The sequence below is a fragment of the Stylophora pistillata genome, chromosome 13, assembly GCF_964205215.1.
Source record: "Stylophora pistillata chromosome 13, jaStyPist1.2, whole genome shotgun sequence".
NCBI classification, from domain to species: Eukaryota; Metazoa; Cnidaria; class Anthozoa; order Scleractinia; family Pocilloporidae; genus Stylophora; species Stylophora pistillata.
The window spans coordinates 5,000,087-5,025,273 of NC_142531.1; the positions used below are offsets into that span (position 1 = coordinate 5,000,087).

The 25,187-nt window shown below is 38.5% G+C and overlaps 3 protein-coding genes, 1 long non-coding RNA gene and 1 pseudogene across 6 annotated transcripts in view; 1 reads left to right on the forward strand and 4 right to left on the reverse strand.

Annotated features, from left to right (window-relative positions):
- LOC148717346 (uncharacterized) lies at positions 1-1,902 on the reverse strand (annotated as a pseudogene).
- The window catches only part of LOC111336772 (uridine-cytidine kinase-like 1), a 24,697-nt gene extending 14,726 nt beyond the window's left edge, over positions 1-9,971 (reverse strand). Inside the window, exons 1-5 of one of the 3 annotated variants that reach the window (XR_015994726.1) lie at positions 8,669-9,967; positions 8,498-8,595; positions 4,177-4,230; positions 3,163-3,269; positions 2,783-2,843 (exon numbers count right to left, since the gene is read on the reverse strand). Coding sequence is in view for 2 of the 3 variants with exons in the window: in XM_022942926.2 (XP_022798661.1) it covers positions 2,783-2,843; positions 3,163-3,269; positions 4,177-4,230; positions 8,498-8,595; positions 8,669-8,787 (439 nt within the window). In the remaining variant the exon portion in view is untranslated. Of the gene's footprint in view, positions 1-2,782; positions 2,844-3,162; positions 3,270-4,176; positions 4,231-8,497; positions 8,596-8,668 lie in introns of all 3 variants that reach the window. The other 2 variants (XM_022942926.2, XM_088743389.1) reach the window with 2 other exon arrangements.
- On the forward strand, positions 8,081-12,680 carry LOC111336774 (uncharacterized). The gene is made up of 3 exons (XM_022942930.2): positions 8,081-8,220; positions 10,946-11,080; positions 11,504-12,680. The coding sequence occupies exons 2-3, from the start codon at positions 11,038-11,040 to the stop codon at positions 12,151-12,153; spliced, it is 693 nt and encodes a 230-aa protein (XP_022798665.1). The 5' UTR covers positions 8,081-8,220; positions 10,946-11,037; the 3' UTR covers positions 12,154-12,680.
- A 1,843-nt stretch (positions 12,681-14,523) lies between these two features.
- Positions 14,524-18,176, reverse strand: LOC148717347 (uncharacterized). The gene is made up of 2 exons (XR_015994729.1): positions 14,944-18,176; positions 14,524-14,742 (listed from the first exon to the last, which is right to left on the reverse strand). It is a non-coding gene; the product is annotated as an uncharacterized LOC148717347 (long non-coding RNA).
- Positions 18,177-20,052: 1,876 nt separating this feature from the next.
- On the reverse strand, positions 20,053-25,173 carry LOC111336778 (nucleoside diphosphate kinase 6, mitochondrial). Its single transcript, XM_022942933.2, has 6 exons — positions 24,857-25,173; positions 23,729-23,831; positions 23,257-23,296; positions 22,363-22,446; positions 21,743-21,819; positions 20,053-21,110 (listed from the first exon to the last, which is right to left on the reverse strand). Exons 1-6 carry the CDS (start codon positions 24,929-24,931, stop codon positions 20,962-20,964), a joined length of 528 nt encoding a protein of 175 aa, XP_022798668.1. The 5' UTR covers positions 24,932-25,173; the 3' UTR covers positions 20,053-20,961.
- Between the last annotated feature and the right edge of the window lie 14 nt (positions 25,174-25,187).

Genomic DNA, 25,187 nt, shown 5'->3' on the forward strand with positions numbered 1-25,187 from the left:
CAAAAACATGAATAAAAATATACCCAACTGAAAGGTAATTTCAGCAAAGCAACACTCACAACAATCTCCACAAAGACAGTCTCCATAAAGTAGGCTTACAAGACTTTTTAGCAAGATTCATCTTGCATTTCTGCATGCTTGCAATTCCTGCACAGCCTTGTTGCCATCTTATAAGCCTACTGACTCATTAGCACCAGGGGTAATACCCAATTTGCCGTTAATCCTCTATTGAGCCCCCCCATCTTTCGAGAAAGAAACTTGCTGTTATGAGTTCAACTTTTTTACAGCTTGTTTATTCAGTAGTTTTACACTGCACGTGGTCCATGAGATCACGTGACTTACAGCCCACTTATCATAACATCCCCTTTCTTAAGCTATTTGGTTGTCTTAACGGGACATTCCGTTGTGGTTGAATAGTAGGGTTACTCTTAGCCTTCAACTTAATGTTATACTCTCCCTCAACACATCCTAAACCTTTGAAAACATCCTGAAATTCATCCAGAAGGGTGAATTTTTCTCGAACTTTATTGACACAGAGACCTATTTGTTCTACTTTGTTATTCAAGGTGATTAGCTCTAGGTCTAAGCATGATTCTAAACCAAGGAGGGGTCTTACATTATCTCCGAGTACATAAAACTCCAAGGGTGTTAAACCCTTAGCCCCTTTTACCTTCGTATCAAGAAGGCATTTGCCCACAGTATCTAGCTGGTGCCCCCCAAATGACTTCAGTAACATGCTTGTTGGCTGTACCTGAGCTGTACCTTAGCCCCCTTTTACCTCAGTAGCCAAATCTGAGGAAATTACATTCTGCACTTGTATCAAGTTTAAAACGTACGGGAATGTCATTAACAAGTAGATTTGACTGAATGTTCCTTCTAGTACTACTTTGAATTTCCTCGATGTACAGACCCTCCAACAGTTCAATGCTTTCGTGTTCCTCTATTTCCACGTGACGAACACTTCTTTCTTCCGTGCCATTCTTCAATTTGAAGCAGCACCGAGCATAGTGATTTCTTCCATTGCATTTGTGACACGTGGCTCCATAGGCTGGACATTTTCCCCTGTCATGAGACGCTGCACAGAATTTGCATTTCATTATTCTACCCCAGTCTTCCTGTTTGAATTTTGCTGTGTCCACCGGTGGCTCTGCCTTCTTTACAGCCTCGATGTTACCCATTTTAGTGGTTGGTGAGATGAAGATTTTCGACTGTTTCTTAGATTGCTCCGTGATTCTGCATAATTTCATGACCTTCTTGAGTATCAAATCCGCCTCGTGTAGCAGTCGCTCTCGTAGTTTGATATCATTTATGCCCACCACAATCTGATCTCGTATCAGAGAATCCTTAATCGCTCTGAAATCGCAGTATTCAGCTCTTCTTCTGAGATCTGTGACAAATATGTCAAACCAGCGGTCTTCTTGGGTGGTCGTTCTGAAGAGGTATCGTTCGTAGGTTGTATTCTTCCGAGGAACACAATACGTTTCCAGCACTGTTAAGATACCTCTAACAGTCATTTGCATGATATCTTCGGGAATATTTGGTTAAGTTTTTAGCACTCGTCTTGCTTTGGTCCCGAGAATACTTTGGATGGTTGCTATCTGTAGGGCATCGTCCTTTTCGTGCAGGCCACTCGATATCCGATACAATTCCCATGCTTCTTTCCATTCCTTCCATTTATCTGTGAGATTGAGACTATCAATATCCAATTCTGAGGGAGGTTTAATACGTTCCATGTCGGAGTTAGGAGTCAGAAAAGTTTCTTTCAAAGAGATCGTGGTACCATGTTATGAGTTCAACTTTTTTACAGCTTGTTTATTCAGTAGTTTCACACTGCTCGTGATCCATGAGATCACGTGACTTACAACCCACTTATCATAACACTTGCTAAGCCCCCCCAACCCTCCCTCTCAAAAAACAAAAATTCAAAATAACACTCCATAGCCCATTTCAGAAACGTGAGAGGAAAGGGATGAGTTTCTTATATTGATTACATTGAAAATCTTAACATTTCAAGTGAAATGTTATTGAATGGAAAGCTACCCAGCCAAGTTTGAGAGTTTCAGCGGAAAAGTGTTCAAATTGGAGCCTTGCAAAAGTTGCAAAAATTCCATACAAACCCTTAATACTTTTTGCCCTGTCTACCCAATCCATACAAACTCTCTATCTTAGGTGATATTTGAAAAGCTATCATTTTGCCACTTTCCTCCTCTAAATACTTCTATTCTTGCTTACTCAAAATTTAGTTGATCTTTCATTTGAATATCTTAGTTTTTCAAACAAACCGAAAACAACCACACTCTTTCCCAGTCCTCTCACGTTTCTGCAATGGCCTATGTCAGAAAGTGCAATAAATTTATTCAAGTACTATAATTTCAGTTTGTCATTTAAAATTGATCATGGTGATTGATTGACTGATGTTATCATGTTGACATCAATAGAATATGGTATACGGATATTAGAGAGCAATGCTAAATTAATAAAGCCCCCTCTATTAAGTTTCCCCCTCCCCTCCAATGTACCTGAAATAAATAAGCCCTCTGGGGGGGTTTATTAGAGGATCTACATCACAACAATTATTTACATTAAGTGCCAGAGAGTATTTCTACCCCTTGATAGGATACCAAAACTTAAGGGTAATCAACCAAGAATCCATTAAGTTTTTCAGATACATTCCAGGGAAGAAAGGTAACCACCTGAAACTTGGACCTCTCAAATTAACACACATATGAATAAAACCAATCAATGTGTAATCTCGACACAATCCTTCCTCCATCAACCTCACCTGGATGATCAAAGTTGTACTCATTTCTAAGTGCTGCTTTATGTTGTTCTGGAGTCAGTACCTGTAATAATTTTGTAAAAATTCTCTCGTAAAACAATTTTTGATGTTTTTTAGCTTACAATATCAGTCTCAAGGAAGCAGAAATACTATAAAAAGTTCCCAACCACTTGCATGTTTTGATTTTGTACCCCTTTCCTCTGCTCCCCTATCTGATAAAGCAAGAAAGATAATTTAAATTGTACATCACCAAATAAAGTGACATTGGAGATCATTAACATTATTTACATTACAAGAACATATTTCAGTGTTTCATTACATGTTCTGTGAATCCAATGTCACTTCTGTACCCTGCCAAATTCCAAACCGTATTTTTATCTCACCTTGTAGAAGGAATCAAGTGAGAGCATGCTGACCCATGGAACTCCAAGTTGTTCGATGATCTTGTTGGCAACAGTAGTTTTTCCTGAAGCACTTCCACCACACAAACCTATTATTTAAGATTTAACAAGATGTAGCATTGGGCAGTAAATATATCGTATTAACCAAGCGCGAGGGCCGTACTGGGAGAATATCAGCCTGAGATCTTGATGTCCGTACAAAAAAAGACCGAGGGCCGATATTCTTCCCTTACGGTCCCGATTAAGCTTGGTTAATAAGAGGTTTATTATATGACTGAAGTTCAAAGGGACACAAGTGCGGTATCATTCAGGACCATTTGGGACAGTGCCCGGTCCAATACTGAGAGAATATTGACTGGCAATAGAGCATTTTGATTGGTTGATTTTAGTTATTGGCCCTCTGACTTCCCGAGTCGTGTAATAAGGATGCATATTCCAATCAAGTCAGGTACAATTTCACTTAAAATTGTTTTAACCACATGATTACAAAGTTAACTACCAATATGCAATATCTAATCAGAAGCATTAGCATAAGCCTGCCTTATCTTTGGGTCAAAAGTTAAACACTTTGTTTATCACCTACATCCACAATTGAATAAATGAATAAATGAATGAATTCATTATTTATATTGTGCCCTTTCTATACAATATTCAAAGGCGCAGTACCCCCCATCAATTTGATATACACTACACAAAGATAGACCACAACACCGGGCACTACGTGCCCTACTCTTTTCGAACAGTGTGTGGGTTCTTTAACGTCTCACAAATATTTTTATCACATACGAGGGCTTGTGAGACGAGACCTCCATTTATCGTCCCTATCCGAGAAGACTAGAAAGTCTAACCATTTGCAGATACTATTACAAAGGCAGCACTTTCTTCACAATTTTGATGCATAGAATTCCAGATTTTTTTCCTAATTCATTTGTTGAAGACAACTGTTTTAGGACTGTAGTTGAGGAAATTTCTGCTTCATATCTGCAACAACGTTACCTATGACAAATGGTTCTTTAAGCTGTCCTTGGAGATTGTACCATGGAGGGCGGCCTAGGAGGGAAAACAAGATAGAATGTACACATTCTTCATCACTTAACCCTTGACATCCTAACATCAGCTTGTATATTCTCCATACTGTTCTTTATATATTTCCTACAGCTACATCTACATTTATTAGAGTCAGTAAAACTTTGAGGGGTATCATACCAAGTATATAAAAACAAAAAATTTAGAAAACTAGAAAATTATTAAAAAATATATACATCTATGTAAACATTAAAATGGATGCTGCTAATATTTGATTTAAAAATATTAAGAGAACTAGAGTTCACAACGTCACTTGGGAGGGTATTCCATTCAGCGATAGTCCTTGGGAAAAAAGAGAATTTAAAAGCGTCTGTTTTGGCCATTGGGACCTTATATTTAAAAGTGTGATTGCGACTTGTGCGTAGTTCATGATTGCGGGATAATAAATTTTCAAGGTTGATGGCTATTAGGTTGTTACTTTTGTTTATCAACCTTCTTCAGTTGGTGATCATTTCCTTAGTTCTGGTGACCATATCCGGGGTGATATTGTAAGGAGAAAACAGCTCTATGTCTCTCTTAGGGATTAAAGGGTTGATCACTTTGAAGCGTCTTGTCCTAAACCACTGATGTGGCCAACGTGTAATTTTTGTTTTTTCTCACACATACTGGTAGGTTTCATATTTCTGCACCGATAAAAGCTTATTCTTTCATTTTTACATTTATCATTTCTACACCTTTATTTTTGCACTAAATGTGATTGAATGAGTTGCCAGTAATCAGATCCTTGCACGTATGCAAAGATTTCTGGGATCATCATGGAACAAACATTGCAGCCCACTAGAAAGAAACTTATGGGGAAAGGCAGTTTTGATGTTCAAAAAGATTTTCTAGGAGAGATCAATGCTTTTTCGCTGCAATTTTATCATAGATGGATTAAGATGATCTTAATAGAAGATAGGTGTAAGTTTTGGTTGGAATTACCTCGAAGTACGTTATAAAATATACCAATAAACTTCTCTCCTTGGGTAAGGTCTATTGTGAAATCGTGATTGCATAATGGTCTCGACTTATTACAAAATTAGCCATCAACTGCTAGGAAATAACTCACATAAGTCTTATCTGTTGTATTTATGTATGAAGAGCCCATCTTCATACTTGTCGACATATTAAATAAACAACTTATGACATTTGAAAGTATACCTCCACAAGGGAGAGAAGTCATTGTCAACATACTGGAAATGTTTTTTAACCAAGCTGTTGCTCTTTAAAATGATGGAATATGCGACGAAAAACATGAAACCCCCCCCGTCAAGTGATAATCTGTTTGAGTAAAATCCAAATGTTTTTGAGCTTCCACTTTTCTCCTCAAGCTCCTTGGAGGATCTGTTGGGAAAAGCAAAATCATGGGAAATCTGGCAGAAACTGTTGACATATATTCAGTTGAGCATCACTCCTTAAGCGACCTATTTTTACCTACTCATCATCAAAGAAGAAAAGGTTCAGTTTTCAGCTGATTATCAACACTGGTTCATTCTCGTAGATCACAACAAATAAGCAATGTAGGTGTTTAATCATTTAAATTTATCACGATAATATTTAATGCTCAAGCACACCATTTCAATCTCATGCTGTTTCAAGGTAGCTGTTTCAGCACTCTTTTGTATTACCAAGCCAAGAAAATAGCTAGAGGTACACTTCACACAAATAAATTTTTGGACATTGAAACTGCCTTTTGCCATACATTTCTTTCTAGCAGGCTGCAATGTTTGCACTGTGGCGATTCTAAAAAATCAGCTTTGTGCAAACACCAGGATTCGACTATTGGCAAGTCATTTATTATGTCGCCCTTCATATATCGTGTTTCACCCCCTTTTAGCAGTGTGTGTCTTGTCTGGTTTTGTTTTTTTACATCCCTGTAAACTTTTTCTCTGTTGAGCATTTCATGTCTCATATATTCCCTTAGCACTTGGTTAGTTTTTATCTTGTGGTATCGTTGCATTTATTTTTCCTGTCTTATATTTTTGTTCTTAGGAATTTACTACTTCTTCTTCCCACATCAAAAAGTAGTTAAATTGAATGCTAAGTTGTGTTTGATTGAAGTGGGCCCTCACTGCTTCAAATGCAACACAACAACCCTGCCAGATCTCAAACATGAACCTCTTGATTCAGAGTCAAGAGCACTGACTGTTACGTCACAGAATCTCCTTCTACATTAACTAAGCTATCATTTGGAAGATGAGATAGCTTCTGAGCCTATTGTTCTAAAAATTTTGTTCCTAGTTGAAAACCAAATTGGAATCCATTCATCAATCACTTAAATCTTTTATCATTTAGCAACTTTCTATACAGATGTAAAGAGAGAGAGAGAGGTTCTTTAAGCAATACTCAAGGAGTTTCTCAAAAATCATCGCTTTGTTCACATTTAATATAAATATATCTGCAAGTCACATTGACTAGTATGTACAAGTATATGGTAGCTAATGAGCTTAATTACTCAGTGCTAAATTTAAACAGCTGGTAATTGTGATGCAAAAGGCAAGATATTTGTTTATAACAGGTGACTGTATCAAAAACTTTGGTTAACCTGAGGTAATCATAAGAAGTTAACCATGAAATCACAAATTTTAGGAAGAAATCTTCATTGAGTTTTCAATTTAAAGAAGCTACTTGTACCTGAAATATAATGCAATCAGCTGGTTGCTAAGAATTTGACACTTCTAAGAAATAGATCATTTTGTTATATGCCAAAAATAGCTATCTGGTAATGCTTAGTGTGGTTCATGCAACATAATTCTTACCAGTCAGAGTATGCAAAATCATAATTAAACTCTGGGCTCAAATTTTCACCTATGAGTAAACTTGAATCTACAAGCCATGGCCAAAAATAAAACTTTTGTCAACAGGGATAAAGAGGACACTTTGTTCAATATTACAAAATGTACCATACTATTGAAAACTCTACTGAAAATCTCATTTGCTATAAAAAGAAAATTTCAAAACATCATTAAAACTCCATGTACATGTTTGTGCATAAACTTTAGACCATAATGAGAGAGTAATTAAAATATTACATCATGTTACACGACTGTCAAAAAACGTTTGTGAAAATGAGAGACATACGTGTGAAAAAAAATTTATCTTCTTGCCCTAGCAAGTAAACTGGTAACAGCATGAGGTGCAACATGAAATACTACACTTTACAAAGGAACTTTAAGGGTGAGCTCATGGCTTGAGAAATTATCAGCATGCAGGTATATTATTGATATCAGGGAGATGGTCAGAGTCTATGGTACGCAGGGACTTACTAAGTTTGTGAGCCTTACATCTAAGGTAAGAGGATCATATGCTTATGGTGTATAACACAGGGTTTTCTTGACCTCCTTAAACCCCAGGAGTGATTGGCTTTGAATTTCTCCTTACAGAATCAACTTCAATCCAATGTAAAAGTCACGAGAATAAAGGAACTGATCACCAATTTAAGTAGCTCCCGACTCTCAGTACCAAAGGAAATGCAATGCTAAGGTGTAAAGCATTATGAAATGTAGTGGCAGGAGACTTCTCAGAATCAACACTAGGAAAGTCTCCAGGAGTGCATAAAGAATAACTTGGACACTGGAAATTAAGCCTTAAAATTCTGAGCAGTGCTCTGTAAATTCTCCAATCTCTGGTCCTTCATAAAGACCCAAGCAACATCTGCCCACTGATATCATACTTAAAGTTAATTATGATGAGCTATTTTTGTGCAAAACTCATAATTAAGACAGACTCAATGATGGCTCCAAACATTTTAATCCTATGACAGAATCTAATCTGCAGCACATGACAATCACAGGACTTAAAACAAAGGAAAAGATGAAACTTAAAAATATCTTTACACAGTATGAATTAATTTAAGTATTTGCGATCGATTAACGGCGTATGCACAATTGAAAAGCTTTTGCAGCTGCAACTACTACCACTAACAAAATTATGCAAGATCTCCAAGTTTTGCTTGGACGTCTTAAAGGTTTTGAGGTAAGAACAGATTGGTCTGAGTTTAAATTAAAAACCTACGTAAGTAAACAAGTAACATCAAAAGATATATAAATAGACGTTAAGAGAAAGAGGCAGGATTTAAAAGGAATCGTTCGCTAGAGTCACTGTGAGCCCATTGTATCGGATTGGGCAGGTCAATGACGTAATGTGAAAGCTCGCCATAGCTTTTCCCAAAAGCTGCCAAAATAAATTTAAAGTTCCCTTTATTCCTGAATTGGTTGAACGGCTATCGCGTAAAGAACAATTCAAAACTCACCTGCGGTATAGATCGTCCTGTTTGACTGACGGAACACAACATTATCGGGTTTGGCTTTCGAGGGAGAACTGGGGGTCTGGGGTGGCGCTTCGTTAATACTATTGGAAATAAGATGGAAAGATAAGAATACAGAAAAACCATGCAGTTATTAACTTTCTTTTGCAAATATACCTTTCACAGCTTCCTGAGCTGTCTTCATTTGGAGAAATTGGTCGTAAATCTAGTGTCAACCCACATGGTTTTTCAGACTTTGCCGCCATATTTGTTGCTGCGTCATGGTTTAAACGCATACAATTTTATTTTTGCCGCTGTATCAAAACAGTTACTGCAGGCTCAGTTTCTCCTGTCAAATTTTTTTTTTTTTTTTTTTTTTTTTGCTTCAGAGAAAGAAGCTTATGATCGGGTAAAGTGTCAAACTCAAGGCTCGAAATTTACCAACCAATTTCCGCCTTTATCCGCCCACAAAAATGCTCTTAACGTTATCAGGCCAATTGCTTTCTTCATAAAGTAGTTTAGATTGTCTTTGTCTACCGCAAACACAACTGAGTAAATTTCGAACTCAAGACACAATACTCAACCTCAGCGTTCTCCTAGCCACCGAGAATTTAAGTTCACACGCCGAAACTGAGACGGAAAATTAAAATTATAATTTAGTCTCCCTGATTTTTTTTTTACCGTGATCTAGCCACCTTTTCAGAACAAACATTCGCTGCCATTTACAAGTCACGGCGTTCAATGAGATGTAAATTGCAACCTAGTGTTTTGTTTTCGCTCCTTCTGGTACCTACCGTCTCCGACTGAAACCAACTGGTTGAATGAAAACTGAGCAGTTGATTCGAAATTCAAATCTTTTCCTACAGATCTTGGTGCAATTTTCTATTTTAAGCGATAGTAATAGGCTAAACTTATCTATTTTATTCTGGAATATTTTTCTCCGGATTTTTTTACCGACTCATTTAGTCAACTGACAGGTGAAATGTATTCCAACGGATTTCAGGTGAACAATTAACACTTCTTCGCAGCAATTTTTCGCGGAAAGCAATTCTCTTTTTAAGTCCTTTTAGACCTTTACAAAAGTCGCATATAAGTACCAGAAATTGAATCTTATACTGGAAAAGCTAAAAGAACCTCGGTTTTTTGATAATACGTCGCTTTATTAGCTAGTAACAAGTGAAATTTTAATTGCCATTGTTCATACAACTTTTGGTCGCTTGGAATTAGAAAGTGAAAAAAAGATCTCAACGAGCTTAGAATCAAAGTACCCTATATTGTATTTACGAAGGGAAAATAAGCTCTTAGATTTTTTTGTGGCCGAGATTTGAGAACTTTGAACTATATTTTTAAGTGACCCAAGTTAAATGCATAGCAAGTTTAAAGAGGCTCGAACGTGCGTAGGCGGTTTCTAAGTGACGCTAGCAACGACATAGCCTGCGGGATTTGTATATTCTATTGGAATAGGTCTCGTCCGACCGAATATCAGAACCAAATAGGCTGTTTTATCTTAAAATCATAAAGGCAAAAAGGGAACTAAATGTGTGATCAGGAAACCAAAACGACGTTATTTCCTATAATTTTTTTCCCATCGCTTAATTTGACAAGCTAGTATTTATTCAGCGTTTGACAGCTCGGAGATTCTTTATTCCAGTCTTGATACAGGGATGACTGAGCTGCATTGTTCAAAAACAATATTAGAACTTGGAGAATGCGGCTTTCAAATCGAAACAATACATGCGTCGATGTGACGAGAGTAACTCCGGTAACCTTAGAAGGATATAGATACTTATGCTATTTCAGGGAAAAACAACCCCGATCAAAATGTCACCGAAAGGAAAAACCTGAAATTCAAACCAGTAAACTAGCTTTAAGTCAAAACAAACCCTTGTAGACCTTGATTTGTCGTTTACCCTTCAGTGAACCTTGTAAAAATTTATTCCTGCGGTTTCTAATTTGGTTTAAATTGGAATATAATACGCCCATAGCTGTTGCTCAATTTCCACAAACTGAATATCTATCTATTCCAGTATAGAAGACTGGAAAGCGAACCCTCTAAAGTAAGTGTTCTCTGACCAATCGTGGCACACCGATTGTGACCAGAGATGCTTCATTTACGACGAAAATTTCATTTTCGTTCAAGCCTTGAGATCTCTAATGTTTGTTTTAGTGAAATGAAACAAAACTTTGATAATAGACTTGCGAAAGGGCAGTCAAAATTGGTGTTAGGTTCTGAAACCTGAAGTAAATAAAATCACCGTCTATCTCGGTTCCACGTGGAAAATTTTCCCAGTTGTCCACAGGAACCAATGAAATTTGAGCGCAATTCAAATAGATTGTCACTCTGAACCAATCGCGTGCCGTTATTATATTGTAAATTACACAAACACAAGGCAACGCACTGCTGCACACACGCTTTCATCTGTCATTAGTGTCAAAGTCTCTTCGCTGTTGCAGGTTTCGCAAACACTGCTTGCTTCAAATTCTACGCCTTGAGCCTATTCCGTGTAAACCTTGGACAACATTGGGACGTGTTTCGCCGAAAAGACATGGCTCCCCACACGGGCAAGACGACGAGAAACAAGCGTTACCGTAAGTTACGGAAGCCGGTTAAACGAATGTCATTTTGCAAGAAAACCATCCAAGTGCGCAACGCCTCTCTGAATGAATGAGTTGTGCTTTTGACAGTGTTGACTTCATGTTTGTCGGGGGATAGTGTTGCTTGGAATCTCCTTTTCTCTTCGTTTCTAAGGCTTACCAAATGTTTAAAACAAGATTGTAGTATTTTTGCGCAGAAAGACTAACTAGTATTAGACTAGACATGTCTCGTGATTTCACTGTCCTTTCGCTGCCGATGACAGTTGAAGTAGTTCATAAGATCAATACATGTCTTGATACGACACTCGCACAGTCGCGCTTATCTATTGTCAGTCGCTTGACGCTCAAACCCCGACTAGTCAGAAACTCTTGCTTTTCTTTACATTGTTTCTAATAATTTATTATCCCCTCCCGCAGTGGATGAGAACGTGGAAAATATGAGGGAAGAAAGTGAAAGGGTACTTCGCGCATCACGTGTCGCAGCTAGCCCACCGCCCAAGAGAAGAAGAGGGAACCTTCCGAAAGATTCCGTCAATGTTTTGCGGATGTGGCTATGGGAGCACAGATTCAACGCATATCCCTCGGAGGCAGAGAAGCAGTACCTATCAAAAGCTGCCAACTTATCAGTGCTTCAAGTTTGCAACTGGTTCATCAACGCGCGTAGGCGAATACTACCGGAGATGATTCGACGAGAAGGACGCGACCCCAGCAATTATACCATCACGCGAAGAGCGAACGTCAAAAATCCGTCGCCTAATAGCTTGTATCAACGAAATTTATCGCCCAGTCCCGAGCCACACTTCGAAAATGACTTTGCTAGGCACGATCAGGAGTCTTACATCTGTGAGTATCGGGGAGAGTTCGAATACGTGGGATGTAGCAGTCCTTCATCGCAAGGACAGTCGGAAGACTGCGACAGTGAAATGCCGGCAAATGAACATCACACCGCACAAACTTTGGATGCTTTCAGCAGTATCAATTTATTAGTGGAGGTCGCTTTAAACATGGACGAGTTTCGTAAACAGGGTAAAAATTGCTTTCAAAAGGTAGCTTCTTTGTCATGCTAACTTTGAGGCAATTTGAAATTTATATCGCATGTAGACTTTGTGTTGTGGCATTGTACCTGGGAATCCTTTGTACATTGTAATGAATAATAGATCGTTGGCCGGGAGCGACCTGACTTGTTGCGTTACCTGCGATCGAATAATAGTTTCACTTGCAAGACGCGTTTAGTCCGCTCTTGGCTTTACTATTTAAGACATTCGAACGCATCGCGCGCGCGATCATTAGGACTCGTTCCGTGTTTTGCGCGCGCCGTTTGTCTGCGGATTAAATCACAAGGTATCGCGAAATTTAACAAGTCAGAGATTATGTAGATGTCTTCATTGTTTTGCCGAACGCTGTGTAAATAGAATTCTGAACTGACGTTATGACAGACGGAGTGTGTCAAATCGGCGAACTCCCCGCCGGAGACTTGAAAGAGAACAACCCGCTTCTGAAATTAATTTGTCATTTGCTTCCAATTTTCTGGTATGGCTCCGTCAAGCCGGCTTTGACACTGGTTCTGAAATTAAAACTCAAATTCTTCACCTAAGCCCTTGTTGTGTTGTTTTCTCTTGAGCGTGTTTTGTTTTGTGTTAATACCGTCATTCAATCCTCAAGTGTAATGTGCCACTGGTCCCCGTATATACCCTGTCTGCGATATGTAAAGCCTCTCGCCTTATATCAACGATTAGTATCTGAAGCCCTCTCCTTATCGCACCGGAATATCGCAATCACATCTTTCAGTAATCACCCAGAAACTCCTGGAAAACAGAGAACTGAATAGAGCTATATTCATGTAAATTTTGAAAAGTAGTTTAATCTGACACCAAGATCAAATTTGCAGATCTATTTATTGGATAGTCTTCTCTGAAGATTAAAAACTAGAAGTGCATGACTTCTTTTCCGGTAAAGAAAAAGTCTGTCCTATAAAAGGGGAAAACATTACCACTGAAGACTTATTATTACATGTCCAGCGGGTAAATATTTTTTTAAGGGATTTATTAAAACGGAAACTCTCGCCACATCCGGGTAAGAATCTCAGCAGGGTTTTCAGTTGACAGACCACCAGAAATTTTTTACTGAATATCAACTTGTCTGAGGTTACTCTGTTTGCTGATCTTTGCTTCATAACAGATATCAAAATCCAAGCTTGAGAAACATTTTCTGGTTTCTTGTGGGTTTATTTCTTTTTTTATTATTTTTGTTTGATTTAAGGTTCTATTTCTTTCATAACACATTTGTTCTGGGCTTTCTAAAGCCCCATTAAAACAACCTGTTAAAGCAGCTGAAAAAAGTGTAAAACGTCTGGTGTGTTTAGATCGATTTACGCAATTTCATTTTCAAAAGAGTTTTGGTGGACAAGATTCTCGAGAGAGTTTCTTGTCAACTGGCCAAAAGTCCTCAGATAGCGTGCAGTATACGTATTTGTGCAGATAGATATTTCGATTTATTTCAATGAAAATCGATTGTCATCGTCTGCAGGTATAGCGGTGGGAGAGCAGGTCTGTTTGGTGACAAAGACACAAAGGAATTTACAACCGATCTTTTACAAACAATTCCACTTGAACTTACAAGTTTTCTCAAAGAAAGATGAGAATATAACTCTCTTTCATAAGCGGCGCTAATGGCGGTCTTAGTGATGACTAGAAATTCTCCGCATTTCCTTACTGTTAAGAGTTGAGAGGTGAAAGTCAAAGAACACTCTTTTATAGTGGTGAAACAGATCAAAGAAGACCCTAGTGATTGGCTGGTTAGCATATGAGTGACTTAGAGTTGTGATGGCAGGAAACAAGAAATGGAGAGGGCACGACAGCTTCTGATGTCCTTTGCGTAAAATCTACCTGAAATGAAGTCAAGTGAGAATTAAATGAAACAACTGTGCTTGGAGAACATCAGTAGAGAATTTCGCTTGCCAAAAATGTGTCTGTAAAGCTATTAGAAGCTTATATTAACAAAGCATGACATTTCTTTTGTTCTGTTCAAGACGATTGAAACAATTATGTGTGAGGTGCAAAATTTGGTTTCTTGGAGACAGCAACACTTTTCAAAAATCCTACTTTCGCTCACATTAGGACCCACTAGATTTTGTTCAGCTTAAAACAAATTAAAAGCCAATACTGAGAATATATATCAAGCCACATAAAGAACCTTTGGTTACTTTTAAATCGGCCTTGAGGTCAAAATCATTTTCGACTAATAGAGCGGGTTTCGATTTTTATTACTCAGTTACTTAAGAAATTTATGTTATAGTTCCATCCAGCTGACGCTTTAAAACACGTTTTTTTCTTGACGTGTTTTATAAGTTCGAGTTCAACCCGTGAAGCTAAACGCATGGGTTTGCCACACGACTCAATTTTGACAGCCAACATTGATCTCGGAGGGAAGACTCGTCATATTTTGAAATACTGTTTTTTTTTCCCTTTACATTACTTTTGCACAATGACGTTGGTTCATAGTTGAGCAAGCGACCAACTGACTAGTTTCAAAAATTCGTGTGTAAATGTAAACGTTCACTGATTTCACCCGAACTCTCAACTCACACAGGCTGTCATTTCGTTTGTCAAATTTTTCTTGAGAGTAATATAGGCTCAAGCGTGTATCTCAAGAACTTCCTAGGAAGAAATACAAAAATATCTGATTAAAAAGTTTCTCTCATTTGCGACAAAGTAGAATTAAAAAGCTAAAATTTAACAACTAGAAAACTTGAAAATACCAAATTCAAATCAATATACGGTTAGAAAAGAGTATTGTCTTGTCTAATTAAAAACAATAAAGTTGACATATGCAAATAACATTTCAATTTGTCAGCTTACCAGCAAATGCGAGCGTGTTCACAAAAAGGCTCCAAACTTGCAAGGTAAATTGCTGCTTTTTGGCATCCATACGTTAAATATTGCAAAACTGAAAGGCTTAGAAACAAACTGAAGCTGACTGAAAGCGCGCCCGAGGCGAAGACTAAAAAGTGAGTTATTTTCAAACCGGTAGTTGCAGTATTCATGTTTCTATATCATGAATTGTTATGATAGTCTAAATTCAAAATAAATGCTTCTTGTCACGTTCCGTAATAAGAACAGAATCACGGCTCAATATTGTTATATTTTACATAAATTCCTCTTAAATTGGCCCTAAAAGTTAATTCTCAGAAGTGTAAATAATCGTATTTCTCAATCGATAAACCCTTTCGCAGCTGCTTAAACTAAAAGTCTGAAAGAGCATTTGACAAACTTTCAGAACCCTACGAGAGGGAAAACAACGTGAAAAATTGCTTTAACTAAATCAATAGCAATTATGCTTGTGTCTTCTCGTTGTCATAGTTCGTATCAAAGGAAAAAATTGAAACACCACATGACACTGGACAAAATCTTCCTTGTTCCGTTTTCAACCTTGTTGGTAATTGTATGCATAACATGACTTCTGATAAAAAGTTATTAACGAAAATTTTCTTGCTTTTTCGGTGAAAGCTCTGCTGAAGATTTTGAACAAATATCAATCTCCTGCGCCCTGGAGACATTCTAATTTACAAATCATTTCACAACAAACTTTCCTGTTGGTTTTTGGAAACTAAATTGGGTTAACCATTGCGACAATATTAGCTTTTTAAAATTCTGTTTAAAGTCAGAGAGAGCATATGTCCTTTTCCGTAAAAAAAAAGAAAGAGACTGAAAAAAATAGGACTTGAAAGAACCACGCCGGAACAAACAAGGAAAATGCTTTTTGTTTCACAAGCTAAATTTATACTTTTTGAAAGTCTCGATCTTCAAATTAGGTTTTAACCAAATACAAAATGAGTCTGAGTACTAGAAACGGTCCCTCGTTTCTTGTACTGCTTAAATGCAGGATAAAACCCAGTTTGTTAAGTTAAAAGTGCGATAGATAAAATAAAATACGTTACGCACTGTAACCGATTTTCAAGATTTGTCATGGATATTCGCGGAGCTGTTGTTGAAAAATTATACTGTAGCAAGGAGAAGTCTAAATATGGAACTTCCGTGAGCATACCAAGATACTTATAACTCTAAATTCGTTAAGTTTTAACTCAAATTGCGCACACCGTCCTTGAGGGAAACAGTTTCTGTGGAAATAATTTTTCAGCCTTTGAAGACAATCTTACTAATGTGGAGATCGTGATCTTCCCTTAATGTGCTCATAAATCGTCCAATTGAACTCGTGTTTTGGTAACGTCGACTGTTGCTCTGTTGCTTTTTGATGTAGCTTTTTCAAAGGATGGTCGCAACTATGCGCATAATTTCGAACGTCTTTAACTTGTACCAAGGTTTCGCTTTTTTTCAATTTTACCAACTGTGCTAAATTTTTCGACTCAAGATTGAAAACAGAGACATCATGCCCGAGGCAATACCTTCATGTCAAACTCCAATAATTGATAGTTGTAATTGCGAGCTTGAAATCAGAAAACTTTGGTATCTTAGTGATTTCCCAACTTTTCAGCCTAATCTGCTTAAAAAGCATGAAATATCAGCCTGGGATATCTCGACGAGAATTCAGCCTTTCCTGACAAAGCCATTAACAGCGCTGAACCCACCAAGCAAACAACATTTGTTGTAAGTATGTGATTTGAGAAAATAAAGATCTGTCAAACGCTTTGAAAATTCACGGACGAGGTTGAATCAGATCAGCTTTACTAGGCAAATGATTTAGTAAGCCCCGCATTTGACAGATCTTAGGCAGTCCGAGGAGAAATGTCCAATGCAATGAAAACCTCGGCGCGACATCACGCAGTCGCCTAACGTGGTTTATTAAAGACGAAAATCGATCTTTCGGGGGAAAATTTGTCGCTCAAAAGCTATTGTAACCATGAGTTAGTTCATTCTAATTGTGATCTGGGAAGAAAACCGTTTACTGATAAAAGATAACTTTAAGACATGATAAAGTTCATCTAGAAATGAAACTTGATAATTGGCCTGTAAAACCTAGTATGAACTTGAAGAAAACATTCACAATATTCTCTAAATTTATGCTGAAAATAACCTCGGTCATTATTAACATGGTTAGAAATTCTCCAAATTTCCTTCATACCAAGCTCTAGCTAGGTCACTGTATTAACTGTATTAGCTGTTGTTGTTCTTCGTCGAATATAAAAATACGAGCTGCACTTCGAGGAGGTCTTTAATCAACCTTTAAGCTTTAAAAAAGACATCAACAGGTCTTACGAAACCGCAGTTTTTCTTTAAATCGAGACAAGTTTGCGGTTGCTTCGATTCTACATCTGGCCGGATCAAATAAAGACACGTAATTTCATAGTAATGTTATCTGCAGAATATCGGGATTGTTTTGAAAACACGAGCTTACATAAAAAAAAAATATCACGCGGGCCGTTTACAATGTTTCACCCGGACTTTGTTGTCTAAACAGCAGGTTCTATTTTCGCTCCAAATAATTTTGGATAGCTTCGTGTGGATCCAAATCATTCAAGTTCTCATAAAAAACGGCGAAAATAGAAGAAATTCTAGGAGGAATGCAGCTATATAGGTCAACACAACAAACGGTCTTTCAGGCGAATTGAAATGCCTTGTAAATTAAACACGATTAAGCTGGCTCGTATAAGTTAAAACGCCCACGAACTATACTTGGCCGGCCGCATCCGATGTCATTTGTGACCTCGCGTGCCGTGCGCGTGTAGGAGAGGGGGGATGGGAACGTATTGTCTCGAACCAAAACTTAGCTGAATATGATTTGTTTTTCTATTACACTCAAAACTAATTTTCTATAAAACAAAAATACCAGTCAGCACGTTGAAATAATGTATAAAACGAAAACGTTGAGAAAATAGCATACCCCGTCCTCCCTCCACATGATTTGAACAAGTGACCGCGAGGTCGGACAGACACTCCAAAGATACTTGTAGCAATTATGTAAGAGAATGCCGACCTTACGTAGCGTGATTTTGACGCTGGGAAAAAATCCAAATTGTGGGGAGCCTTGCTCAACGAAAATTTTTGTTACAAACATTCCCAACCACATCAGGTAACTATGCGACCGAGTTTAACGTTCAAACACGAGAGGTTTCAGCTGTGATTTCAAACGCGACTTATCGCGTTTATACCGCGTGAGATTCCATCTGCGTGCGCGGAGAACTTGAGCTTATGCCACACGCAGATCGGTAGAGGAGTCACCTTTCAATCCTACTTAACTCGTCATGTTCTCTTGCTTTGCCTGTCGAGAACGAAGAAAGCCGACACGCAGGCTAATATCATGTTATGACGATAACGTCATCACAACCAAAAATAAACAAGATATTGAGAAAAGAAGTGAATTAGAGAGCAGAAAAGGAACAGTAATCGAGCCAGAAGTGATGTCGTTCAACGTACCACGGGCTTTCTTCTTCCTCTTGGAACAAGAAAGCTATAGCTCGTTGAAAGTTTCACTGACGTCACACTTGGACGAAAATGGCTGTCTGTCCAACACAGTTTTATTGTTACTATCATAACAAGGCTTTACTTGTTGTCGACTGCAATATGATGATCAAATGTCCAGTTTGTCGGGTCGAGCCTAAACAAGCGCTTTTCCAAACTTCTACAAGGCTCACAACTTGCTCACCTTGGCCGTGCTCCGCAAAACTGAACACGGGCTTTTCTCGAACACACCTTACTGTTTGTGAACAAAATATTGAAATATACTACACGAAAGGCACACGTGTGTCTTAGCTTGGTATCAGCATGTGACAGGGTGATTAGAAAAAAAAAATTACTTTTTGGATAAGTACGACAGGAAACCTACACAACTGGTGAACCGGATGTGGTATAACGATAGCAAAAGCATGGAATTCTTTTTACCTAAGAAGAGCCTTGTAGTCAACTTACCAGGGCACTAGGTCAAAATCCAGTGACATTCTTACAGTCTTGCATTGGAAAAGCAATTTTGATCCGGGCAGGGGAGGGGTAAGGAGAAAAGCGCTTTCCCAGATTGAACCTAAACAGGTGTGTAACGCCAAAAAAAAGTAGGGTTTCGGGGTCTTAAGTCGTAGGAAGGTATGCAGTTTCACTTTTCAGTGTCTCACCAGGCAGCTTTTCGACTGCGATAGCCTTGATCGGCGCGTGATTTTGATGGTGCGCGCTCTTCATGCATGATACCAATTATGTTTTCAAAATCTAATTAAAAAATTAAGCTAGACGTGACTTCCTGTGGTCGACATGCCTTAGGCCTTAGGTGGGTGTCTTAAACAGGGTCGCGGGATGGACGGATTTTTCTTAAACAGGGTCGGGATCGGCGGGGGCCTCGGAATAACCAAAAGTTCTGAGGTATTGATAGTTTGACTAGACTCAGCAGGTTATCTGTTTTGCGCTTTCTCAAAGGTTCTGGCGGAATATCAAGTACGGGTGAAATATGAGAGCACCCATTTAAAATGATCATGAGTTAAAAGATAAAGACTAATAAGTCTCAAAAGAGAGTGGCTCGTAGTGCTGTCAGATTACCGAGATGATCTTGGTTTTGTAGCAGCAGGCAACTATGGTTACACCTGTCACGCGAGCATAAGGTGCCGATCCTTCGCGGCTAACACACCAACATTCAGTTGGGTTTCTCTGTTTGCGGGTAACAAGCTGCACTCTGGAGTGGAAAGAGAGAGAGAGAGAGAGAGAGAGAGAGAGAGAGAGAGAGAGAGAGAGAGAGAGAGAGAGAGAGAGAGAGAGAGAGAGAGAGAGAGAGAGAGAGAGAGAGACCGTGGAACCTGTGTCTCCCTATCAACAAGATACAATGAGATGACACCCGCCCACACCCTGCAATCCGGAGCTCGGTGTGCAAACTGTAAGGCCACAATATTTCGGCCTGTGAAGCAAGGCTTAATAGGAAGAAATATTCGAGGATTATTTAAGACATTTTGATTTCCGGAAGTGGTAAGAAATTCTCCTTAAAATAACCGTTCATTATTTAGAAAACAGGTTATGACAAGAGACAATCTGGGAAGCTCAAGGTTGTTATCTAGATTTACTAACAAACTCTCAGAACTAATTTACAAGGAAACTCGTGATAGCTGGAAGGGAGAATTGGGAATCATATCATGGAAATTTGAGGGTAAATGGGCCAGAGATGCGCGAGGATTGGACGAATTCATACCCTTAACCTTTTCACACTTTAGAGTGACTAGCATCTAATTTCTCCTTACAATATCACCCCTGAACCACACATTACGGTCATGAGAATAATGAAATTGATCAACAACTACAGAAACTCTTGATTGATAAAGAAATTCTCCTTGTTCACACTCTGGGAGTTGTAGAGAAAACAGTATGGAGAATATGCATACTGATGTTAGGGAGTAAAGGGTAAACTCGCCTTAGGTTTTTGACGAGCACATTATTCGTTCGTAGTTACGAAGAAAATAACTCTTATTATGCGTAAAAATTCCGATTGGGAAATAATAGCTTCACACAGTTCTCTTTTCGTGTCACGCGGTTTTTGCTAAAAGCGAGACCTGGCCTAGTGATGTAATTATAGTTGCTAAGCAACTTCCAGACACACACACACGTTACAGGTACACCCTCTTTTCTTCAAGGTTTCAAATGATTGATGATAAATGACTACTGAAAAGGACATTATTACTCACCACTCGAGCTTTGGCTTGAGTTTGTACGTGCAAATAAATACTCGTGAAATAAATATCTGAACTAAAAACGAAGTGGACGATAATGCACGTGCCGGTTTGTGAAGTTCTGCCATCTTGTGACGCCTTTCTCGTGCACCTCACTGATATGTCATACTTTCAGGAAATCTCCAGCTCAGAGTTTCTTTCTTCCATTTTTTGTAATTCTTTTTCCCCGCCAATACTGTAATCTCAGTTCGCGTCTTTTCTTTTCCTTTGCCATTAGAGTTGTTCGTTAGGGTACGTAATGAATCTCTCGTTCGTTATCCCAAGCCAGTGAATGTCTGTTCTCGCGGTAAAATGGCTCGTGTGTTTCAAACCAGCTTTCGCTGTCAAAGTGGGGGAAGAAGAAGCCGATTTCTCTTTTAGCGGACTCATCGGAGTCTACGAGAAAGCCATTATTTAGGTTTGTGAAGGTCAATCACGATAGCCTATGTACAGCCGCCCCATGCCTTTAAAAAAATCGGGAAGGGGGCCCGCTTCAATTCAAAATAACCGCTTTTCAGATATACAAACCCGTGATGCTCAAGAGACTCATTCGATTTGTCTTTGCAGAAGTGCTTGCTCTCCAATTTGGCGTTGCTAGGCACGTGACCTCCCAGCTGCAAAGGGCCTATTTTTCTAGAAAACTCGCACCACTCTCAGCCAATCAGATGCAACCTTACAACGTCAAACAGCTGCCTGCTTTATTTTACTTTGAGTTTTGGTTGGTTCCTCGCGATTTTTTTTTTTTATCTGACCGGCGGCTGTGACGGCTTTCAGTTAAAAACACCCCAGCACCCGATCTTTACACCTTAACCACGCCCTTGGAGGTTGTTTCACAGGGTAACGTATCGCTCAAGCAACTTGCCCTATAGCAAGGCGACAGTTCAAAGAAATCATTGCATAAATAATCTCCTCAAAGAGCATAAGCATATCTCGGAGGCATTCTTCCAAAAAGTGCCCTTAGGAGTTGAAATAACTTTTTCCACGAAAGATCTTTCCGTTTGTCCTCAGTACAAGAAACGGAAATTTACCTGAGCCGTGGGTAGCATTTCTAGTGTCGCTTATTCCGTATAAAGCTCGGATACTTGTTGGAGCGATATCTCTTGCTCTGAAGACAAGGAAAAGTTTAGTTAGAATATTTACATAGGGCCAAACGAGAACAAGAAGCTTGTCAAAACCCATCCCGCCAGACAACATGTTACATCTAGATATTCTGTTCTGCAAAGTATTAAACTAGTTACTGCAGTTATTTGATTTGTAGTCATTCGAGTACTGTAGTTATTCGAGTGTTGCAGTTATATGATTTGTACTTTAATATTTGATAAAGCGCTCTGGGCGCTTTTAAAATTTATGGACTATGAGATCAGAGTGGGCACTTCTTTGAGACTGGGCGCTTATCAACTTTCTTTCCTACAGGGTAGGCACTTACACGAGGCTGGGTGCGGCTTACTCGACTAAATACGATATTTGATTTCTGGATATAGTAACGTGTGTAAGTGCTCACAGGATCGTTGCGCCCCCATTTACGGACCGTAAAAACGGAAGGACTGCCCCCTTGAAATGCAGGCTATAGTATTTCAGCGGTGTTTGCGGCGTGCAAATCTCGCGTCAGTTTCACGATGCAACAAAAACGTCGTAATTCCTTTGATACCTATAGGTCTTTGTGGGTCCCATCAGTTCCCGCCAGTGTGCAATACCGTTCGCTTTAGCAAGAATCATGGCTGTAATTGGGCCACTGGGGAAACAAGGAGAAACTTCTCAACAATGACAAATGGTTTGTTTTGATGCATAACTTCAGTTTCAAATTATCCTGAAACAACAGAAGAAAACCTCCGACACCTTTTTCAAGTTTTGAGGGAGGGTCAAAGAAAGATATAATTTGTTTCATAACAGGGGGGTAGGACGCCCCAACAGTAAAAATCTTAAGTCCTTTACGAGGAATAAAAAATTAACACTTTCTCTGATGGTCTGAAATTGATGAGCAACAAATGACTCAATGACTCATCCTTCTTACTCAGTATTTAGGATGTACAAACTCAGAGTAAATCAATGTCATTGTCAGTTGGTATATTTTGCTGTATTGGGGAGAGAAAGGTCTACATTTGGAACATTTTACTAGAGCAGTGATTTTCTTTTTTTGTTATCAACACTTTGACTTTCATGTTCTCTTAATCAATTCTCCCCTCTAGTCCCTACACATTTCCTGGTAAAATGTTGAAAGAATTTGGTTCTATATCAGTTGAGGATGAAACTCCCTATGCTGATCTCCCTTTTAATGGAAAATGTATTGATATTGTAAGGAGAAGTTATATGTTAATCAATTCTAAAGGGTAAAAATATCAATTTCAACCTCAAATGAGACTTGTCCTTATATTCTTGCATAAGGAATTCTTATAAAAATATTTTGCATTGAAAAAAGTTTGGGCTTAGGACTTATAATTTTTTCCAAGAAAAAGAAGTCAAAGGTTCACACAGGCTTCAATTTCTTTAATATGAGGAAGGATTCTGTTGATTAGGTACCTTACTTAAAGTTAATACTAATTACCTGCTCATATATCCAGTTAACCTACTGAAGAAAAACCGCTCTGCGAAAAAAACAAAACAACTATCTTATTTCATTTAGTTTATGAACACCTCTCTTAAAACTTCTCTCACAAAACTTCCTTTAATCAATTACCTAAACTTGGAAAGGGGCCCAATAATATCACAATGTCTATTTGTCCAAGAGTTACAAATTAATCTCCTGGTAAGTGTACTCATCAGGCTAGGTTTCTTTGTAGCTGCAGTTCTTTGGGATGTCATGCGATGCTATCCCAAAATCTTCATGGTATGTCTACAGAAATTTTCTACTGATGTCTTCAACCTAAACTTATCACTGTAAAACACTTACCTCAAAACAACTTTGGATTACATACCCTACACCTCCCTAGTGTGTTCTTAACCTAATCCTAGTGAAAATAAATTCAACATAGGGATGGTAGTGTCCCTTCTAAATTACGAACATTAGAAAAACTCACCCCTGTGCTCCTCATAAAATTTCTCTGCATCTTGAAGACTGAAAGAGGTAACTTTAGTTTGGATTACAAGAAATCCATTGTCCTTTATGATGTTCTTTACCTCCTGTCATGGATGTTAAAAACAAAATAGCTAACATTCCATAATGAATGTCATCTGTGCCAAGGAGGTGGAGAATTTGAACCTTGCCTGGCTGAACCAGAGGTGTCGAGTTTTTCCAGTGGAACACAGGTGTTAAATCTTTAAATATGGAGGTATTTTAAGGCAAATAGTTCACTTTTGGTGGTCAACTGTGTTATATCGTGACCTTGTATTGGTATACTTGTGTTACATTATATTAAGTTACATCATAGTTGTGTTACGTGTACATGGATACGCCTACGCGGGAAAGAACAGGAATAAAAGGAATCTTGGAATGTTCATGTTCATTGCTGGTTTGTTTATAATTTCGTCCTTGAATTTCCTAAGATACAACAAACTGCTCTGAAAGAAAGGTCTATAAGGTCTGGGTTTAAAGCTTGGTCAATGCACAGAAAGTCATGGTTGCCTGATTTTGTTGGGAGGGGAATGTTGAAGCTTTGAAGTTATTGATGCATATGTCAGAATATGGAAATGCAGAATATCATTACTTATATTAAATTAGGAGTTGAGTGTTACACTACCAATATATTTCAAATGCTATTTACCTAACAATAAACATGCTTTGGTTAACCTATTCTACATCCAAAACCACTGAATCTTTTGAGTTTCGAGTTCTAAAAATGTACTTGGAATTACATTGGAATCTGAAAACAAATGTACACCCAGTCTAGCACCTCTTTGGTTTCGTGAACACATCTGTTCTTTGTTCCTGGACAAATTTAAAATCCAGTCAGTTCCCTATTTTACAACCTTGAACAACCTCGTGTGGATCTCATCAACCTGAATATTGTCTAACGTGAATGTTCATCCTTTTAGCTGGGCTCGACGGTTTTTAGCTTTCTATATATTTTCCACTTGTTCTGGGTGGCCGTTGTCTCTCTGATCTACGATTGGATTACCCTGAACCTGTGTAGTTTCTTCCCGGGACCATCCAAGTATATCCAAACGAAGCAAATATCGACATCAAACTTTCGAGGCCTTTCACCTACCTTAGTTCTCACTGGGTGCATCATTAGGTCTGGTTTTAGAATCGCAAGCGTCAACTGAAGTCGGCTTCGACACATTTTGTGCACGAACAAAGAGCTGATGTTTTTTATTCACTGTCGCTTTAACAGGAAGACTCGTTCTGCTTACAGCCCTATACAGCCGACAGATGCACTTTTAGTGAAGCCAGCTCGCAAATTTTGGTTTTCTTTTACAAAATTCGTAGAGTAGAAAAGCTCAAAGGTTCCCTAAAACGACGAGAAATAGCAAGAAATCACCCAAATGGCCAACGTTTTGTCTCAGGTGTTTTGGACGCTTGATAATTTGTTCCGGGAA

Bases quoted from the DNA above. Each gene is read 5' to 3' on its own strand.
- LOC111336774 (XM_022942930.2), top strand. From the start codon at position 11,038: ATGGCTCCCCACACGGGCAAGACGACGAGAAACAAGCGTTACC. The intron at 11,081-11,503 runs GTAAGTTACGGA...CCCCTCCCGCAG, and splicing joins GACGAGAAACAAGCGTTACC to TGGATGAGAACGTGGAAAAT.
- LOC111336778 (XM_022942933.2), bottom strand. From the start codon at position 24,931: ATGTGTCGAAGCCGACTTCAGTTGACGCTTGCGATTCTAAAACCAGAC. The intron at 22,447-23,256 runs GTAATTAGTATT...TTGTTTCCCCAG, and splicing joins TTAACTGGATATATGAGCAG to TGGCCCAATTACAGCCATGA. The intron at 21,111-21,742 runs GTAAATTTCCGT...GCTTTCTCGTAG, and splicing joins AAATGCTACCCACGGCTCAG to ACTCCGATGAGTCCGCTAAA.